The sequence below is a fragment of the Canis lupus genome, chromosome 18 (genome assembly GCF_011100685.1).
Source record: "Canis lupus familiaris isolate Mischka breed German Shepherd chromosome 18, alternate assembly UU_Cfam_GSD_1.0, whole genome shotgun sequence".
Taxonomy (NCBI): domain Eukaryota; kingdom Metazoa; phylum Chordata; class Mammalia; order Carnivora; family Canidae; genus Canis; species Canis lupus.
The window spans coordinates 16,367,083-16,387,870 of NC_049239.1; the positions used below are offsets into that span (position 1 = coordinate 16,367,083).

General features: G+C 36.9%; 1 protein-coding gene across 2 annotated transcripts in view; it reads left to right on the forward strand.

Annotated features, from left to right (window-relative positions):
* Nucleotides 1–298: 298 nt before the first annotated feature.
* Nucleotides 299–20,788, forward strand: part of ORC5 (origin recognition complex subunit 5) — a 79,277-nt gene continuing 58,787 nt past the window's right edge. The window contains exons 1-5 of one of the 2 annotated variants that reach the window (XM_038562769.1): nt 299–472; nt 3,817–3,909; nt 5,094–5,294; nt 13,462–13,536; nt 17,036–17,147. In XM_038562769.1, coding sequence (XP_038418697.1) covers nt 401–472; nt 3,817–3,909; nt 5,094–5,294; nt 13,462–13,536; nt 17,036–17,147 — 553 coding nt within the window. In that variant the 5' untranslated portion in view covers nt 299–400. The remainder of the gene's footprint in view (nt 473–3,816; nt 3,910–5,093; nt 5,295–13,461; nt 13,537–17,035; nt 17,148–20,788) is intronic. The other variant, XM_038562768.1, reaches the window with a different exon arrangement.

Below are 20,788 nucleotides of genomic sequence, written 5' to 3' on the forward strand. Positions count from 1 at the left end.
AGGCCCCGTAAGGAGAGGGCCTCAGCCGCTCGCCGGCCTCGTCTTCCTCGGTGGTGCTCCACGATGAAAGCTCCTGGGACCTCAAGTTTCCGCAGGCAAGAAAATCGAACCCAGGGGCTCCGGCCAGCCGTTCTTCGGTCGGCGACGGCACCCCCGCCTGGTCTCCCGGCCTTCGGGCGGCGAAAAGCGCGACCCGAGGCGCCCGGTCACCGACAGCCCGCCTCCTCCGCCTCGGGAGGGAGAGGGCGGGGCGACGCCGCGCGTGCGCGCTGCCGTCACGCCGACGCACGGGGACGCCGGCCCCGCCCACAGCCTCGTAAGTCTGGTTTCCGGCGGGAGCGCGGACCGAGGGCGACGCGGTCCTGCGGCCCCGCGGTGGCGCCGTCCCGTACCCGCCGGGATGCCTCACTTGGAAAACATGGTGCTTTGTCGCGAGCCTCAAGTGTCCACCCTGCAGGCCCTGTTTGGAGAGGTACTGTGGCCGGGCTGGCTTTTCTCTTCCAAATCCTGCGACGCGCTCCTCTGAATTTTCCGTCTCCGTGTTGGTGTCATGAGGGGGCGGTCCTCCGTCGGTCGGTTGGTGGTTTTGCCTCGAGAAAGGGGTTGTTGTAGGTCGGCCACACTCCCGCACCCAAAGTAACTTCTGATGAAGCCCTTTTGGGGGAAAAAAAAAAAACAAAACGACCCGGCGCAGCAGGGGCGGCCGGCCCCTCAGGAAGGTGGCCCGGGCCGGCTGCGTTCCCACACGCCACGCTGCTGAGGTGATGTTAGCGCGGCGTCGCCTCTGCCAGATGCTCCGAACAGGCGTGTTCGCAGGGTCGTCGTTCTCTTCACGCGTCCGCTCGCACGTTTCGTTGAGGGACTAGGTGATGAGGTGGTGGTTTTGAGGCCTCGGGGGGCGGGGCAGAGCAGGCTTCAGGTTAACGACTAAAACGGCTTTTCCAGAATGGCAGAAGCCTTGCAGAGATCTTGTCTAGAACTCTCTCTCTCTCTTTTTTTTTTTTTCCAGGATTTTATGTATCTCTTCATAGGAGACACAGAGAGAGGCAGAGACACGGGCAGAGGGAGAAGCGGGCTCCATCCTAGGACCCAGATCACGACCCGAGCTGAGGGCTGAGGGTGGATGCTCTGCCAGTGAGCCTCCCGGGCGCCCCCGCCCCCGCCGACTAGAATCCTTGACCAGCAGTTCAGGGGGAGCCCGGGAGAAGAGATGAAGTGTGTTTGAATGAGCACAGCTTAGGGAGTCCTTTCCTTAGGAGGTAGCATTCACCAATTCAAAACATCTCTTTTTGATTATATTCTGGTGGCCTTTGAGGAGTCTTTTGCTTCAGCCTCATTCCTTAGACATGGAGTTATTAAGTTCGTCAGACTTGGGTTTTATGTGTGAGGGGAATAACTGATGGTTTAGGCTCATACTCCGCCCTCCTCCCCACCCATCTTTTGGTTTGCTTTCTTAACTACTTAAAGCACTTGAATCCAGCAAAAAAATGTTGGATGGGAGTCTGAGTCTGTGAAGTAGTGAAAGAAAAAGTACCACCCTTCTTCCAAAAGCGCACAATGCTTAGGGAAATAAGAGGATAAGGACTGCATCTCTAGTGTTCTAGTTTTAATGCTTCCAGATAGAGCCATCCATACCATCGCAGAAATATTTTCTTGGTTACAGTCTATGCATTCCTTCCTTGGAGATGATAAAACTAGGTAACTCTGAGAGCCGTCCTCCAGGAAAAGCATATTGTCAAATAGAGATGACTAGTATTGGTTTAGTGTTGATAACATAAAGGGTCCCGACCTTTGCTTTTACAGCAGTTCACGTTTAACAGTCATTATCATCGCTTTTCATCAAGGTGTGATGCATGTTGGAGATGCAAAAACTTTAAAAAAACAAACAAACAAACAAACAAAAAACCCAGTTCTTATTTCTAAGCAGATTCATTTATTTGCTCAACAGATATTTACTGAGCATCTTCTCTGTGTTAGGCACCTTCCAGATACTGGCTAATTACAGTTTGTTAAGGAGATCTAGGAGGGTGAAAGATTGAGTAACAGGCAAGAGTTCAATACGATTCTAGGTAATGTTGTAAGATGGAATATCACTAAGCAACAAACAGTGGATGCAGACTAATTTCAGGATTTCAGAAAAGGAGTGTTTAGTGTAGCTTGGAAAAACTTCCTGCAGTATGTCTTGACCTTCTCTTTAAAGGTGAACTATAGTATTTGGATAACAGATGCTCAACAAGCATACATTTAATTCTTGGGATAGCATTTTTGAGCCAGTTGATTTACAGCATTGTTAGGTATTAACATAAAGGATTCATATACTTAAAGATCCATCTTAAGTCTCTTTTGGGACTGCTTTGGCACATGCTATTAGAAAATTTTCTCCTGTAGGGGATCCCTGGGTGGCTCAGCGGTTTGGCACCTGCCTTTGGCCAGGGCACGATCCTGGAGTCCCGGGATCGAGTCCTGCGTCGGGCTCCCAGCATGGAGCCTGCTTCTCCTTCTCCTGTGTCTTTGCCTCTCTCTCTCTCTCTATGTCTATCATAAATAAATAAATAAATCTTTAAAAAAAAAAAAAGAAAATTTTCTCCTGTATAAATCTTAGGCCCTAATTTGTCTTGCAAGAGGAAATGTGTAACTTAGTGGCTAGAATGTAATAAATGTTTAATAAAAAATAATAGTAAATATAGAGTAAATATGTAAATAAAAATAAGTAAATGATTATTGTTGCAGTGGTAGATCATGATGATACTACTCTGCTTTCTTGTGGGAATTGCATCATCCCATTTTTTTTGTAATTATTTTTTAAAGTGAGTGCATCCCACTAGGCTATAAACTCTTTCAGAGCAGATTTTGTCTTTAACAGATATTTGTACTCTTCAATCCATCATGGTTTTCAGCATTGATGAGTGTCTAATAAATGTATGAAACATATTTGGAGTATTAATGAGTCCATTTGACAATCTTTACTTTTCAATAGGCAACTGACTCTTAACACATAGCAAGAGTTTCTTGGGAATCAGTGTTTTGAAATATACATAGATTTTATCATTGTTTTATTTGACGAAATGTGTACATTCAGGCCAGGGTAAATATAGTATGCATAATTTAAAAATACTCTGTTAAGTATAAAGGACTCTTAAAATTCTTTCCAACTTTGTGATTACATATTCTTTGTTTCAGAGATTTATTTATTTTAAAGATTTTTATTGAGAGCGTGGAGAGAGCACAAGACAATAAGCACAAGCGGAAGAGGGAGAAGCAGGCTCCTAGCTGAGCAGGGAAGCCGATGCGAGGCTCGATCCCAGGACCTTGGGATCATGACCTGACCTAAAGGCAGATGCTTCACCGACTAAGCCACCCAGGCAACCGTTTCGGAGCTTTAAAATGTATAGTGAAGTTGCAGCCTGTGAGATTAGATTCTTTAAAGTGAGATTAGATTCTTAAAAATGGAGTATGATCAAAGTTATCCTTGAAAAATCTCTGAAATCTATATATTTGAAAATACAGGAATTCGTACATATAAACCTACACAATAGTAACAAGTATAAATATATATGTTATACGTATCGTATCATACATGTAGTGTATACTAAATATGCCAAAGAATAGTTTTTCAGAAATTTTAATTTCCTAACAGAGAAAGTGCTTAGAGTTCAATTCAGGTAAGTTCAAAGTGTAATCATGGATCCAGTATGGTCACTGTTGAAATAATTCGGATTGAATGTTTTACTTTGCCACGTAAAACTTTCTCAAGAGTTGATAATGATTAATTTTCTGTTTTGTATGTGCAGACTAATACTTATCTTTCTCTCTTAGAGGCATCATTTCAGCTTTCCATCAATTTTTATTTATGGACATACTGCCAGTGGAAAGACCTATGTAACACAAACTTTGTTGAAAACTTTAGAGGTAAGAGTAACCATTAATTGTGTTTTGTTTTGTTTTGTTTTACTCATAGACTCCTAGAAATGGAAGGAATATGGGAGATTATTTAGAACAGTTTAGCTTTCTTTGAAGGAATATCTTCTACATGAAACATTTCTGACTAACTTTTGTTTTCGTTCGAGATCTTGTGACTCTAGTTCATCAGGGAATAGGGATAAAAAAGCCCAGCAAGTGTTAGTGAAACTGTGACTGAGAATATAAGGTAGCCTTAGTTACATTGTTGCTCTGAAAAGAGAAGGAAAAGCTTCCTTCTTGGGTGAGATTTATGGAATGTCACTAAAATTAGTTACAGGTTCCATTACTTGTGTTCCATGCCAAAAGTTATCTTCCTCAGATTGTGATTTTGTGATTTCATTTCCAGAACAGACTATATTTGTAAGGAAGTCTTTGTTTCCTTGTTACTTCTGGAACTACATTTTGATCTCTAAATGAAGAGCTAGCTTAATCCTCATAGAAGGATTACTATGGTTTCAATTTCTTAAAATTCTTTTTGATCTAGGTTAATTATTAGAATATTATCTTAAAATAATTAGTAGGAAATTCCTGCTAAGAATTTTAACATGTACTAGGATTTCTTTCTAAGAATTCTTTAAAGTATAAGTTTGCTCTGAATCTCTGTAGGAAACAAATGGCAAACTCAAATAATTGAAGTGAGTTTAATGAAGATACTGTTGTACAAAGGTTGAAGAAATGTTAAGGGAACCGGTGAGGGATGGTAAAGCACTGAGAACTTTTACCTCCCCCAGATCTGAACAGACCATGGGAAGTAGCTGTTCCCAGATCAGTGTAAGAGCTGGAGCCTTAGATGAGGGGCTGCCCAGCTGGAGCTGTGGCCTTTGGTACAATCATGTAGCCATGATAGAACTGAGGGCCAAAGGGTAGGTTAAGGGAATATCCATCTTGTTTCTTCTTATTGCTTTCCTTCAGGCTTCAGGTTCTTCTCTTTGGCTGAATCCAAGCAGAGCTAGAAAATAAGAGTCTAGGTGATGCAGTCTGTAGTGGTCAGCCTCCTGGGGTGCACAGAGTCAGTTGGGGGGTTCGGGGTGGGGTATAAAGTAGAAGGACCAGTGGGCAATATCCAGCAGAGCCATTATTGTATATGTGGATTTTCTTTCCTGTTTACACGTTTTTTAAATTTTTGTTTTCAGCTCCCACATGTCTTTGTGAATTGTGTTGAATGCTTTACCTCGAGGCTACTTTTGGAACAAATTTTAAACAAATTGAATCATCTTTGTTCTTCAGAGGATGGATGTTCTACTCAAGTAACCTGTGAAACATTTAATGATTTTGTTCGCTTGTTTAAACAAGTAACCAAAGCTGAAAGTCTTAAGGATCAGACTGTATATATTGTGAGTAATATAATTTCATTACCACCTATTCGAAAACTGCCTATTAGGTCAATTTCTGTATATTTGTTTCAAGTCTTATTATATTACACTGTGCAAGGTGCTTTTGGGATACAAAAATGTTTTAGATATATTTCTTATCCAAAGGGAACTTCAGTTTAATGGAAGAGTTGTGTCACATACTACATGTGACTGCGGAGTGTGATAAGTGATAGCCATGAGATGCAAAGTACGGACTCGGGCATATGTGGCACAGCTTCATGAAGTGATAACTTTTGAAGACTTAAGAGGATGATTAAAGGATTATAGAAAGAAACTGAAGAAGGGGAATTTCGTATGGTAGTAATTATGTAAGGAAAGGTATGCAGATCAGTGGAGGGTAGGAAATGCAGATAGTACAGTTTTAGTTGGTAACAGTGTATGAAGCGAGAATAAAGCTAGGAACGTAGGTGAGGCAGGTCATGGAGTATCTTGAAAACTCTACTAAAGTGCTATATTTTATTTAGGCAGTGAGGAGGTAGTGAACATTTTAGAGCAACATGTGTTTTGGGAAGATTACTTTGCAAAGCATGTTAAGTAGATGGATTGAGGGGTGGCTGTGACAGACAGTCTGAAAGAATGGTGGACCTGGACTAGACCTGGGTGGAAGATGCAGAAAGGAGTAAATGGAAGAGACCTTGAATGTCAAAATATTTAATTGTGTGTGGAATAGGTTTATGGGGAAAGATGAATCATTTGATTTTGGGGTGGCTACAGTCTGAATCGTAGTTGTTACATCAATATGAAAATGATTAACAGACAACTGAGAATGTGTAAGGTGTTTTATTTTAGTGGATTTTTTTTTTTTTAATTTATTTATTTATTCATTCAGAGAGAGGCAGAGACACAGGCAGAGGCAGAAGCAGGCTCCATGCAGGAAGCCTGACGTGGGACTTGATCCTGGATCTCCAGGATCACACCCTGGGCTGCAGGCGGCACTAAACCGCTGCGCCACTGGGGCTGCCCTTTAGTGGATTTTTAAATAATACTGTAGTCCTTTTAAAAAAATGATTATCTTTAGAATTGGAATTAAATTTTAATATAATGCCTTATTATAGCAGCTAAGTTATAACACTAAAAGGACCAAATCTTAGGCATTCTTGCATCTCCTGAAATGTATAAAACTGTTCCTTCCACATTTTAGTTTCATTTATTTATCCAGCAAATAACTATTGAGCACCTTATAGATGCCAGGTACTATTTTAGATACTGGAGATAGAACAGGGAACAAAATTAGTCTCTGCCTTCCTGCAGTTTATAGTGTAGTTAAGGAAGGTAGATAAATAGCAAGTTAATATGTAGCATGTCAGACACAATATGTTAACAGAGTAAATTAATTGGGTAGGGGAGAATAGTTATTTTTCTAAAAAGGGAAGACAGAGAACTCACCGAGATGATAACTGTACTAAAACCTGAGGAACAAGGAAGGAAGTTAGGAGCAAGCCATGAAAATATGTGGAAAAGAGTATTCCAGGTAAAGAGACTTACATAAGACTGCAAAGGAGACTGGACTCTGCTTTGTGAATTCAGAGAATACCAAGGAAGCCATTGTGGCTGGATTAGTTAAGTGTGGGGGAGAAGTAATGTTGAGAATGAAATGAAGGGTAGAAGAATAGAAGTATGCAGACTAGTGTTACAGGTTGAATTGTTTCGTCCAAGAATGCATATGTTGAAGCTCTAACCCCTAAAACCTCAGAATGACCTTATTTGGAAATGGAATCATTGCAGTTCTAATTATTAAGATGAAGTTATACTTCGAGTAGTTTGGACCCCTAATTTAATATGACTGATGTCCTTCTAAAAAGAGGAAATTTGGAGATTCACATGCACACAGGGAGGATGCCATGTAAAGGTTGGAGTTAAGCTGCTGCAAGCCAAGGGACTACTAGAAACCAGGAGGGAGACTTGGAACAGACCCTTCTCTAGCATGTTTGGAGGAAGCATGGCCCTACCAACACCTTGATCTTGGACTTCTAGCTTCTGGAACTGTGAGATAATAAATTTCTGTTGTTTAAGTCACCCTGTTTGTGGTACTTTGTTATGGCAGCTGTAGGAAACTAATACAACTAGTTCTGAGGAATTTATAACAATCTGGGCAAAACATCACATTGGCTTAGGCCAGGGTGGTAGCAGTAGATGTGCTAAGAAGTGGTCTCAATATATTTTGACAGAGTTTTCTGATAGAAGGACTACAGAGGAGGAAAGAACAAAGTTAAGGGTGGCTCAGAAGTTTCTGTGCACTTAAAGTATATAGTTGTCATGATAGTGGAGAAAACTATAGCAGTTAGGGTCTTGTTGGGCAGGAAAAGAGTGATCAGGAGTTTGGTTTGGCATGTTAAATCAAAGTACAGATGTTCAGTTGGCACTTGGAGACTGGAGTCCTACGTCAAGAGAGGCCCATTGTGGAGATAGGATTTGGGAGTTGTGAGTATATAGTAGTTCTTAAAACTGTGAGACTATTAGGTTACTGGGAGAGTGAGTGAAAAGAGGTGAGTCCAAGTGCCTGAGTCTTGTGGCGATCTATTGGTTATGGGAATAAGGAGATGAGAAAACAAATGAGGACGGAGAAGAAATCAATGATGTATAAAGAAAATTTGGGTAAGTACAGTGTCTTAGGAAAAAAAAAAAAAAAAAGAAGTCTCACTATGCTGCCCCATTCCTACTCTTGACTATGAAAGGGTTTTTTGGGGGGCATTTTTGGTTTATGCTCATCAGCCTTTCTGTGTTGCTGTCTTTGACAGCTCCACATATGGGTTGTGTGAGGCAAAAAGACAACTCAGACAATATACCCTCTGAAGTGAGCATTCCTCTGCTTTTGAGGTCCCTAGATGGTTTGTCTCCTTTCTACCTTTCAGAGCTCTGTTTTGTTTGGTTTGTTTTTAAAGATTTTATTTTATTTATTTATGAGAGATGCACAGAGAGAGGCAGAGACATAGGCAGAGGGAGAAGCAGGCTCCCTCCAGGGCGCCTAATGCAGGACTTGATCCCAGGACCCTGGGATCATGACCTGAGCCAAAGGCAGACACTCAACCACTGAGCCACCCAGGTGCCCCAGTTTTGTATATAATATTCAAGATTCTTAGTTTTACTTAGCAGAAGGAATGGGAAAAAATATATCTACCCTCATATTCTTCAAGATAGAAGTCTAATTTCTTTTAAAATGCAGTGCATGGTGATGAATACAGCTACTATTAGTACAGCACCGCACCATTATTACCTTGATTTATGCTAAGGCAACTCCAGTTTAACCCACCATTACTTGCACCATCAGTGCAAATATCAACATGGTGAAAAAAGGCAAATAATGTTTCAGTATTATTATGATAATAGTTTTGACCTTGCTATCCTTTTGAAAGGATATCAGGGACCACCCTTCCTACCCCAGGGGGCCGCAGACCAAAGCTCAAAAATCAGTGATCTAAGAAATACAGTTGGTCTTCCAGTGAAGTAAGGTAGGAGACAAGATCACTAGTGGAGAGGAATTTAAGGAATTAAGAGTCCCTATCAGAAGGGGGGCATTAATGTGGGTTTTGAAATATCCAAAAAAAATATAGGAGCTATCATAGGGAAGTGTTAGTAAGAAACTGTTACATTTAAAGAATGAAGAGGAATGATCTCTGTATATATGACAACAAGGAGAATTTCAAAGCTAAATGTCTTTAGGTAGGAGGGAAAATCAATATTTTGGAAACAGCCTTGACGAGTAAGTAGGGCTGTTCTGTTTTTCAGATCTATTGGGTAAAAGTAGGTATTCAGTAAGTATTTGTTAGATTACTAAACACTAAGTGTGAGAAAGTATGCAGGTGTTTGGAACATATTTTAGAGTACATCTGTAGATGGTTCGGCTATCTAATATATGAATTGGTAAGCTTCAATATTTAGGAAATACAGAAAAAGAAAGGTGGCTGAGAATGTTTTTCTAGTCAGTAAACCAGCTTGCAAATCAAGTCTGTTAGAATGCCTTTGTGTAAATTATTAAGATAAATGTTTGGATCTGAATTAAAATTTTTACTTCTCTGAATATTATCTGATAATTGCTTTTGAAGAAGGATCATTTATTAGAATATCATGAAATCATTAATTATAGTGGGTTAACTAAATTAGAAGAATGAACTATTAATTTATTGCTTCAGCTTTGTGATTCGCATTAGAATGGGCATAAAAATGGACCAATTATTTGAATTAATCTGTGTCCTGGATTAGAGAGTTATTCAAATGGAGATTGATGGGGAAATTGTATAATTGCATACTGGAGAAAATAATTTATATCTTTTTAGCAGTAAATAATTTTAGCTTTATTTTGTCTAATTAGGAATGAGATGTCTTAAGTTGATTACTCTCATAGATTGTTTCAAGCTGTCAATTAATAAAACCTATAACAATTTGGAATACTTAGGGAAACAATATATTCTTTGCATTTTAATTTTATTCCTAATTTAAATGATTATAATTTCCAATAAGATTTATTAACAAAGTGTAAATGTGAGGGATCCCTGGGTGGCGCAGCGGTTTAGCACCTGCCTTTGGCCCAGGGCGCGATCCTGGAGACCCGGGATCGAATCCCACGTCGGGCTCCCGGTGCATGGAGCCTGCTTCTCCCTCTGCCTGTGTCTCTGCCTCTCTCTCTTTGTGTGTGTGACTATCATAAATAAATAAAAAATTTTAAAAAAAGTGTAAATGTTTAACAAAACAACAACCCAGCTTTCTTTATTTCAGTTCTGAGAAGAAAATGTACAAGATGAACCCAGAGAATTTTGCTATAATAGAAAGCTAGGAAACTATCAACTCTAATGAGGGTCATTTCAAAAAGACACAGAAGCTCATGTTTTAGAAAAATTAATATTGTTAAAATATCCGTAGTACCCAAAGCCATCTATAGATTAAGTGCAATCTCTATCAAAGTCCAATGACATTTTTCACAGAAATAGAGAAAACAATACTAAAATTTATATGGAATCACAAAAGACAGAATAGCCAAGGCATTGCTGAGAAAGAAGAAAAAAGCTTGAAGCATTGTACTTCCTGTTTTCAAACTATACCACAAAGCTATGGTAAAATAGTATGGTACTGGCATAAAAATAGATACATAGACCAATAGAACAGAATAAAGAAGATATGTGTATATATACAATGGAATTTTATTCAGCCATGAGAAGGAAATCCTGCCATTTGTGACAACATGGGTATATCTTGAGGGCATTATGCTAAGTGGAATAAATCAAGCAGAGACAATTATATATGGAATATAAAAAGCCAAACTCATAGAAACAAAGTAAAATGATTGGTTACTAGGGGTTATGGGATAAGGAAATGGCAAGATGTTGGTCAAAGAGTACAAGCTTCTAGTTATAAGATGAATAAGTCTATTCATGTAGTGGTCATAGTTATGCTATACCGTGTTACATATACTATGCTATATTGTATATACATATATGTTGCTTAGAGAGTAGGACAGACCTTGAATGGTCTCACCACAAAAAAGAAATGAGGTGATGGAGGTGTTAGCCAAAGCTATCATGGAAGTCATTTTGTAGTATCTAAGTGTATCAAATCAACAGTTGTGTGCCTTAAACTTATGCAGTATTATGTGTTAGTTACATCTCAAAGCTGAGAGTACAAAAAGGACCTAAAAGCAGTTTGAAGGGGCTTCTACTGGCCAAACATACTACAATTTGGCCATCAAAAAGAAAAATCAACTTAGTAGATAGAAGCACATTAGATGTGTTAAAATCCATGAATTTATAACGATACTTAACAGATATATAAAAAGCTACTCATTGGTTAACACAGGAGTTTGATTTACTAGAGCAGCGCAGTAGGCTGAATAATGGCCTCCGAGAATATCCGGTCCTAATCCCTGGAACCTGTAAATAATTCATTTGGAAAGAGGGTCTTTGCAAATATGATGAAGTTAAGGTTCTAGAGATGGGGAGATTTACCAGGTTTATCGGGGTGATCCCAAAATGCAATCACAAATGTTTCTGTAGGAGAGAGGTCAAGGGAGGCCTTCACTAAACCACACACACCCAGGGGGAGGCCAGATAATGGAAGCAGAGTAAGAGAAATGTGAAATGCTTGCCTTGGTTATGCAGTGGTGCAGCCACAAGCCAAAGCATACTGGCAGCCACCAGATCTAGAAGAGACAAAGAATGGATTCTACCTTAGAGATGCTGGAGGAAGTGTGGCCCTGCAGACACTTTGGTTTTGGCTCTGTGAAGCTGATTTCAGACTTAAGACTTGCAGAACTGTGAGGGAATAAACTTTTAGTCTATTTTAAGCTACCGAGTTTGTGTGGTAATGTGTTACAACCACCACAGAAAACTAATAGAGGCATAAACTTACTCTGAAAATTGATAGATAAAAGAACCAAGCATTTATCCCTTCTGTCCTGTGTGAGCTTTATTTCTGAGTAACTAAATAGCAGATAAGGGCAAGTTCTTTGTAGAAGAATGTCCTTCAATAATGCAGAAAGAATCATAGAAAATTATAGTTTTGCAATACCTAACAAAATTCTGGGTAAGGCAATGATCATCAATTGATGCAGAAATCATTTGGTGAAAGGCTGCTGGGGAACCTTATAATGAATGGATGAGACTGATACTTGAACCTCTGCATCATTCTTAACATCTCAGAGACAGCCAGGTATTCTATTCCTGCTGATGTGATTCAGTAAGAAATTTGCTCTTTGGAAGTATTTTTGCCCAAAACTTGAACCTGAACCTGATCAAACCTTTAGATTTATTGACCTATTTTACAGGAAAGATAGAAGATGTAATACATAAAGTAAGGCATAATAACATGTTAAGTGGTACTAAAGAGATGTAGTCAGCCAATTTAGGATATGGAAAATTCTACATGCCAGATGACCTATTTTCTTCAATAAGTACATAACAAGTAAAACAGGAAGGGTCAGAGGAAATGTTATAATTTAAAATTGACTAGATGACAAATCAAATATGATAAGATGTAAAATACCAATCTTTTTGGATCTTGAATCAAGCAAGTGAACTCTAAGGAGACTTTTGTGGGACAAGTGGGAAAATTTGATTATTGGTTATTACATGACATTAAGAAACAATACATTTTTAAGGAATGATAATGATACTGTGGTTATGTTTTAAAAAATAGAAGGTTTTCATCTCTTAGAGCTACATACTGACAAACTTACAGATGGAGTGGTATGTCTGGGATTTGTTTTAATATAATCCAGAGAGATGGTGGAGGAGAAGAGTGGAGATGTATAGAAGAAACAAGATTGACCATATGTTGATGTTAGTTGGGGTTGGATGAAATATATGTGGGAGTTACTGATCTCCCTGTTTTTGTATATACTTTAAAATTTCCATAACAAAAAGTAAAAACAGGATTAGATTATTTTAGTGCTATGAAGACCTTGATTTCAGTTTTATGGACTAATGGATGACCTCTTGAAGCAAGTTTTTTTTTTTTATAACATTTTTTTATCATCACGATTTCAAATATATAAATAGTGTAATGTACTCCAATGAACCCATCATTCAGCTTCAGTTATTATTAACATGTGGTAGACTTGTGTCATCTTTACCCCGTACGTTGTTCCTTGCCACCTATTATATTATCCATAAAAACATATATGCATTCTTTCTACATATCTGTATGCATTGTATATGTGTTATCCATGAATATATGTGCTATATCTATACGTACTATATATCTGTGGAAGAGAAGTATCTTTTAAAATAACATAATACCAATGGTTTTATAATTGAACAAAAATTTAACTTTTATTAGATGGAATCAAAAATGCATCCACCAAAGAAAAATACATCCAGTTATTTTTCTTGTATGCCTTGTAAGGTAGCCTTAGAGTTTGATAATATAGCTATAAAAGAAACCTTTTTAATGTAGCTATGATTCATTTTCTGTTCAGAAGTTTGGGTTCCAATACATTGTAAGTAGTCTGTTTTTTAATTTACTAATTTGACTTGTTTGAAATATCTTCTACAAATGTAAATACCAGTTAAAAATTAATTCATAGGTTACAGTTTTTTTAACATGGAAAATTCAAGTCTTGAATTATGTAGTATATAATGTAAATGTTTTATAGAGAGTTTTGTAAATTGATTTTGACACTGCATTTTTTTTTTATAAGGTTCTAGATAAAGCAGAATATCTAAGAGATATGGAAGCAAACCTTTTGCCTGGGTTTCTTAGGTTACAAGAATTGGTAAGTAATGTATAAGTCTTTTTGCCCTGTGACCTAATCAACAGATGGTCTTGTCAGAGCTTTTTGTTTTGCCAATTTGACAGGTGAGAAATGAAGCTTATGTAATTTATATTTTCATTTCTCTATTAGGAATTTTATTGAGCATTTTTTCCAAAATAAAAACAGCTTACAATTTGATAACGTTTATTCTTTAATTATTTTAGCTTTCTATTTCTAATTGTGAAGTGACTATGCTTTCTTTTAAAAGTTGTAGGTGTTTGCTAGAGTCAATGGTAGGGGCCTAGACTTTAGACTTTCTGTAAGAATTTTTAAATTTTCAGTAATCTAGGAAAAGAATCTCAAGTTCTACTATCTCATGGCCAGTCAGTGTCAGAACCAGCTTTGAATTACAATTTATAATTGTGCTGGCACTAAATAGTATTAATACCACTGTTAATTGTCATGGAGTAATGAGAAAAGAATAGGGATGGACTTAGTGTGCATATGTGCCAGGTCAAAACCAAATAATAATATTATGGCAGAAAAGGGTTTTGCAGAAGTTTGAGTAAAGACAACTGGGGAGAGATTTCATGGTCTACCAATACCTGTTGCATGGTATGGCAATGCTAAACTCAAAAGTTTTGAGTTTTCTGTTTGTACCATAATCACAAGTGAGCAAATATTTAGTTTGATCAAAACAGTATTGTTAATCATATTTAGTTACTGTTAATTTAAGTTTTATTGATTTTATAGTTTTGTATGTAACTTACAGGTTTATTTTTGTTTTATAATCCTTTAAGTGCTTGGAGCATAAATAGTTTATACCTACCTAGTTTTATGTCTGCGTTTAAGTATTAAGTAACATTATAATGAAAATTAATATTTGGAGAGACAGAGCTTATGACATTTCCACTTTTGAAAAGTTAAACAGTTACTGAATATAATTACTGAAATTTGAAAAACCGTTAGAAGTTGAGAGAGGCTTTGCAAGTGCTGTTGAAATCATTATGTGCCTAAGGTTGATTCCTGAAATCCACTTTTAGTAATAGTATTGGGTGGGGGTGCCCAATGGGAAGAAAGGAGGAGGGACAGGTGTAGCTCTTGGTAGCCATCCGTAGCCATCCTGGAAATTTCCTCATACAGTCTAGCCTTTGCTAGTTAGATCAACTCTTGGCATTTTACTACTGAGACCAGGAACTCGTTGTCTTTGAGTAGATGCCTCCTCCTTCATTTCCTTTTTTCTAGATTTATTCATTTATTTTAGGGGAAGAGAGAGAGCGAGAGAGCGAGCGCGAGCAGGTGTGCACTTGAGTGAAGGTAGGGGTAAAGGGAGGGAACCTTTTGAAACAGACTCCCTGCTGAGCATGGAGTCATAAGATCATGACCTGAGCCAGAACCAACAGTCAGACACTTAACCTACTGAGCAACCCAGGCATTCCTCTTTATATTGTTTTGTTGTGCTGTGTTTGTGTTTTTGTTTTTGCATACCTTCATTCATTGTCCCCCATTGCTCTAGGATTCCTTGTCTGGTGTCTAGAACACATTCTTGCTGTCCTCTTGCTCTTCCACTATAGCTTTCCTTGTTTCTCCCCCCTCATGCCTAGTGGTGGTCCTCATGTGTCCCTTCATAGTAGTTAGGCCTTTCATATTTTTTTAGTTGTAATTATGGAAACTGAAGAAAATGAAGATTTATAGTAACCTAAACTCTACCAGAAAAAAGAAACATGCTTGATTTTATTTTATTTTATTTATTTTTTTTTTACATGCTTGATTTTAAAAAGTGTATTTCATTTAGGAGAAGTCAAGTAAAGACATATCATGATTTTTTTTTTCTTTTAAGATTTTATTTAGTTAGAGAAAGCACATGTGTGCACACGAGCGGAGGGAAGGGCAGAGGAGAAGAGAGAAGCAGACTTCCCACTGAGTGTGGAGCCCAATGAGAGGCTCCCAAGGTGGGACTCAATCGCAGGACCCTGAGATCATGACCTGAGCCAAAGTCAGATGCTTAACTGGCTGAGCCACCCAGGTGCCCCAGCATTTTATGTTTTTTATATTAAATATTTATTTGAATAAAATGAAGTTTGAGTTATGATAGATATCATTGTATATTGAATGTACTTTAACAGATGTGAATATTACCAACTTAAAATCCTTAGATAAATATCTTCTATTTTTTTAGACCTATTTTTGAACTGATTTTATCAAATGCTTTTTTCTTTTTTTAAGATTTTATTTATTCACAGGAGACACAGGCAGAGGGAGAAGCAGGCTCCCTTGGGGAACCTGATGGGGGACTCAGTCCTGTGACCCTGGAATCATGCCCCAACTGAAGGCAGATGCTCAACCACTGAGCCACCCAGGCATCCCTCAAATGCTTTTAGATAATCTTTTTTTTTTTTTTAGATAATCATTTTTTAAAGCAAAATAACTCCATGCTTTGTAATCAAGATTGTATTTGGAGCATACTTTTTTACCCCTATAGAAATTAATTCAAGAAGATAAAAAGCATTTGAAAGTAAAAATCTTTTCCTTTTTTTCATAAAGAAGCTAGATTTTTGTGGAATTATTAATTTATTGAACTCAACTATCTTTGTTAGCCAAAAAACTGATTTTCTAAGTAATGAAAATTGGAGCATAAGATTACATATGAGTTAGGAATCAATAAACAGCAGATCACCGTCAAAGTATGGTATAATTTGAGTGTTTGGATCCTAAGAATAGTTATAGAACAAAACAGTTAATCATGTCTGCTCTGTCACCTTAGGAGATGTCAAAAAGAATATGGAGAAAAATAAAAACTTGTGTTGAAAATACAGAGGCATGTCCATAGATAAATTCTTAACTGGCATGCATAGGCCATTTGTGGCCACTCTGTAGGATAGTATACATATTGAGCTTGTTTTCTTACCCTTCCTTTTGGTATACTGATAATACTTTCTAAATATACTTCAGAAGATGACTGTTCACTTAACAGTGGTGTTTTGTGTGTATGTTTAATGTTTTTAATGTATATTCAACATGTTTTGCTCAGTAGTTTGTATGAAAATAGCCTTTTAAAAAAACCCTTAAAATTTCTCAATATATGGTTTTAAGTATGGCATATCTATTTTCCTTTAACTCTTATTTCCTCTTTGGGTTTCTGTAGGTATCTTAATGATGAGGTAGATATATTCCACACCTTTTTATTAATTGAAAGCTAATGATTTCTTTGAAAATTCCCATAAAAAGACCTTGTCATTCCTATAAAGCAAACCCTTGTGTGACTGTCCTAGCTTTCATGGGTAACTGAAATGTCAATTAACCTAAAAGTTCTATGGAAATTCTAAGTAATTAGGTATGAAAATTTGCAAGTGGATGAGCTCCTTGATTAGGTTTTATAAATAAGGCTTATTAATATGCAAATAATTTGTTACACCTTGTAACTTTGCTGGATTTATTTGAAAGAAAAATTCAAATGGAATTGCTATTCTGATTAAGATTTTCAAATGCAAAGTTACTTTTATTTCTCTTTCTTTTACAGACTGACAGAAATGTGACTGTTCTGTTTCTCAGTGAAATTGTTTGGGAGAAGTTTCGTCCAAATACTGGGTGCTTTGAGCCATTTGTCTTGTATTTCCCTGATTATAGCATAGGTAAATTTTAAAACTTCATTTTGATAGATGATATTCACCAGAAGAGTTTTTGTTGTTTGAAAGATTAAGCTAGCATATTCAAATGCAATTCTTTGATATCTTAATCTGTTCAGGTGTGATGCCAAACTCAAAATGTTATAGATCTGCACTTAGAGAGGTTTTATTTTGGAACTGTGAGGGGTTATTCTCATACAGTTACTAAAATTTTTTGAGTGTATTCCTCACATATTTGTGCTAATAATGGTGTATTATCACATTTTTTAATCATACTGATTACCATACTGGTAAGATGCATATATTATGATGGTAACATCTGTGTAAGTAAAAGTTAGACTAGGTTGGCAGAGCACATTTAAATTGTATAGAAATCTTTATTTACCATGTATTTGGGTTAAGTACTATGTGAAATGTGTCTTTTAACTTTGTAAATCTCATTTTATTTTTCGTTAGTGTTCCTCTTATAATACCAGCTGCCAGTTGTGTTTCTTATTTCTTTTTCGTTAGTATTTAATCTTAAATTTCATAGATCTTGATTATTTTTGTCTTTGGAAGAACACTGTAGCTTTTTGTGTTGCTGAATAGTTTTGTAGATTAGTATTGTGTTGTCCCTATACAAATAGGACACTTCTGATTCAGAGTTTATAAATGCGAAGCTTAAAGTGGTTACAAGGCTATTAAAAAATAGCATTTCTTGACCTTGGCCTCATTAACACTAGCCCTCTGAACTAATCAGCTGTGAACATTCATTGTTAAGATAAACACATTTTTGCCTATTTACACCCAAACAGCAATCAAATGACACATTCCTTTAGCTAATTAACTGAAATAGAAGAAAGGAACCCAAAATAGATGAAGGGAGCCCTTATTTTCAATAGTTTCTCTTCCATAAAAATTGTAAAAGAAAGGGGTAAGAAGAAAAGGAATAAATCAAAGGAATTCGTTTAAAATATTCCTTTGTATCTGTGTCATTACTGTTCAAAGTTAACTTTTTTCATGACCCTTTCAGGGTGTAAGTACTGGAAAACTATTTCGAATTTAAGAAAATTATTTTTTAAAAGCTGATTTTCTACATCTTAGTGAAGTATTAAAGCATGGCATAATTGTAGAATATGATTGAAAATTTTAGAAAGTAAAGATACAAAGCATCATAGATGGAGAGAATTTGGGGACATAGTTAAATAAAGCGATCTTGCCAATTTCAGAGAGTATAGCTTACTAGATTTTGAAGTATAATAATGGAGTCACATTTAATCTGATAATCTGATGATTTAATTTAGGTCCTTCTGTATGCCAAGATTTTTTTTTTTTTTAAAGCAAAACACTGTAATCACACAGAAAGGACATTCAAAAAGGAAACATTAATTGATAAACCAAATTGTAGTTAGAGTAAGCATGGAACCAGAGCAAAGGGATAATCTTAGTGGCTATGTCATCCAATCATAACTTGAATCACATACCATCTGTAAGAATATGATATTTGATGTTCAGAATGCCCTCTCTCAGCAGTGAATACTAGGGGCCCAGTTTGGAATTCTTGTTTCTGACCTCTACCACATACAGACTACTCATCTTTTGGTAAGGCTTTTTTTTTTTTTTTTTTTTTCCTTCTGGTGAATTATAATGTACTTCATCAGCTTTTTGGTTTGGTTTAGTATTGTATCATTCAGGATATATTATACTCCAGTAAGCACTCTGAAAATATCAGTGACGTAGCTTCCTATCTCACAACCTTTGTCTATTGTCCTGTGTTTTACTTCTACATTTATTATAAACCCTGTATTTTTTCAAAAGATTTTATTTATTTGAGAGAGAGAGAAGGAGAGCATGAGCAGGAGGAGAGCAAAGGGAAAGGGAGGGAGAGACTCTCAAGCAGACTATGCGCTGAGCATAGAGCTTGACTTGATCTCACCACCCTGAGATCATGACCTGAGCCAAAATCAAGAGTTGAACACTTAACTGTCTGAGCCACCCAGGTGCCCTATTATAAACGCCATATTAAATTATTTGGACTTGAAAGAAATAAAAAATCTTTTATTGTTTATCTTGCTTGAACTTCTTGGAAATATGAATTGTATAGTTTCATCGACTTTGGAAAATTTTCAGCCCTTATTTCTTCAAATACCTTATCTTTGTTACCTGTGCCCCCTTTCCTTTCCTGTTCCTGGGACTGCATTACATGTGTGTTAGACCACTTGATATTGTTTCACTGAATCTGTTTACTTACTTAAATTTTATTAAATCTTTCTTCTCTCTGTTTTATCAAGGATAGTTTTTTTCTGTCTTTAAGTTACTTTTTTTTCTACAAGTGTCTATTCTGTACTTAATCCCATCCAGTGGAATTTTTCATTATAGATCTTGTACTTTTGTTTTCCTTTGTATTTTTGAGATTTTGAGCATGTTTATAATAAGTTGTTTTAATATCCTTATCTATTGATTCCATGACCTCTTTCATTTTGGGTTTGTTTCTGTTGAGTAATTTTTATCTGTTATTGGTATTCATTATGTTACTTTGTGTATTTAGTAATTTCTTTTTATTTTTTCTTTTTTTTAATTTAAATTCAATTGGTCAACTTATAGTGTAACACCCAGTGCTCATCTCATGACATGCCCTCCTTAATGCCTATCACTCAGTTACCCTATCCCCCAACCCCACCTCTCCTTCTGCAACTCTTTTATAATTTTTTATTGAATAATAGATACTGTGGTTTTTGTTATTATATGCAGGACATTTTTCTAGGTAGCACTTAAATTTCTTAAAGATATATCTGATTCTTTTAGGGCAGTTCTTAAGCTTTTTTGAAGGGATGTGCTGGAGTAATCTTTATTCCAGGGGTAATTTAAGCCTTCCTTCTAAGACATAGCCCTTTTGAGATCTCTACTTGGTTCTACAATATTTTGTGCATTCATTCTGACTGGTGGCAGTATGAATGATTTATAGTTCTGCATGAGCTCTGATAATTGTTTGATTGACACCTTTCCACTAATTGTTTAACCCCAGAAATTGTTCTTACTTGGCCTGTGGGGTTTTACTCTGTGCATATACAGATTGGTATTCAGACAAGACTCGGGGGATCCCTATGTAGATTTCTGGAGCTCTTTCTTTCCATAGCTCTTTCTCTCTTATACTCTACCCTGCACATTCTAACTGCCTTAAATAGCTCCCTCTACTCTGATCTGTATCTTCTCAACTTATTGGGATTAATGATTCCTTGGAACTTTCCTGTACCGTAGTTCTAAAATTACAGTTACCTCTTATTAGAAAGCCTGGCTGATGGCTCATTTGTTTCCTTTTTCTCAGATATCACAGTCCTTTATTGCCTGTTGTTTGAAGTCTGAAAATAGTGTTTTTCTGTATTTTGTCCAGTTTTTAGTTTATTACAGGAGAGTATTTCTGGAGCTTCTTACTTTTTCATGACTAGAAGCTGAAGTTCCTCTTCAAGTTAGAAATGATTGTTCTTTGTGTGTAAAGCTGTTCTTTGATAGTGTAATTTTAAGACAACAGGAGACCAATCAGATGGTTTCTCCTTCCCTTTTACTACCTGCTAGTGCACTATTTTTGGCTTCCTATTAGAGATAGCATTTTTCCGTAAGTTTGAACAGTCCCAGATAATTAGAGTTTCTATAATGTACGGTTGTACTCT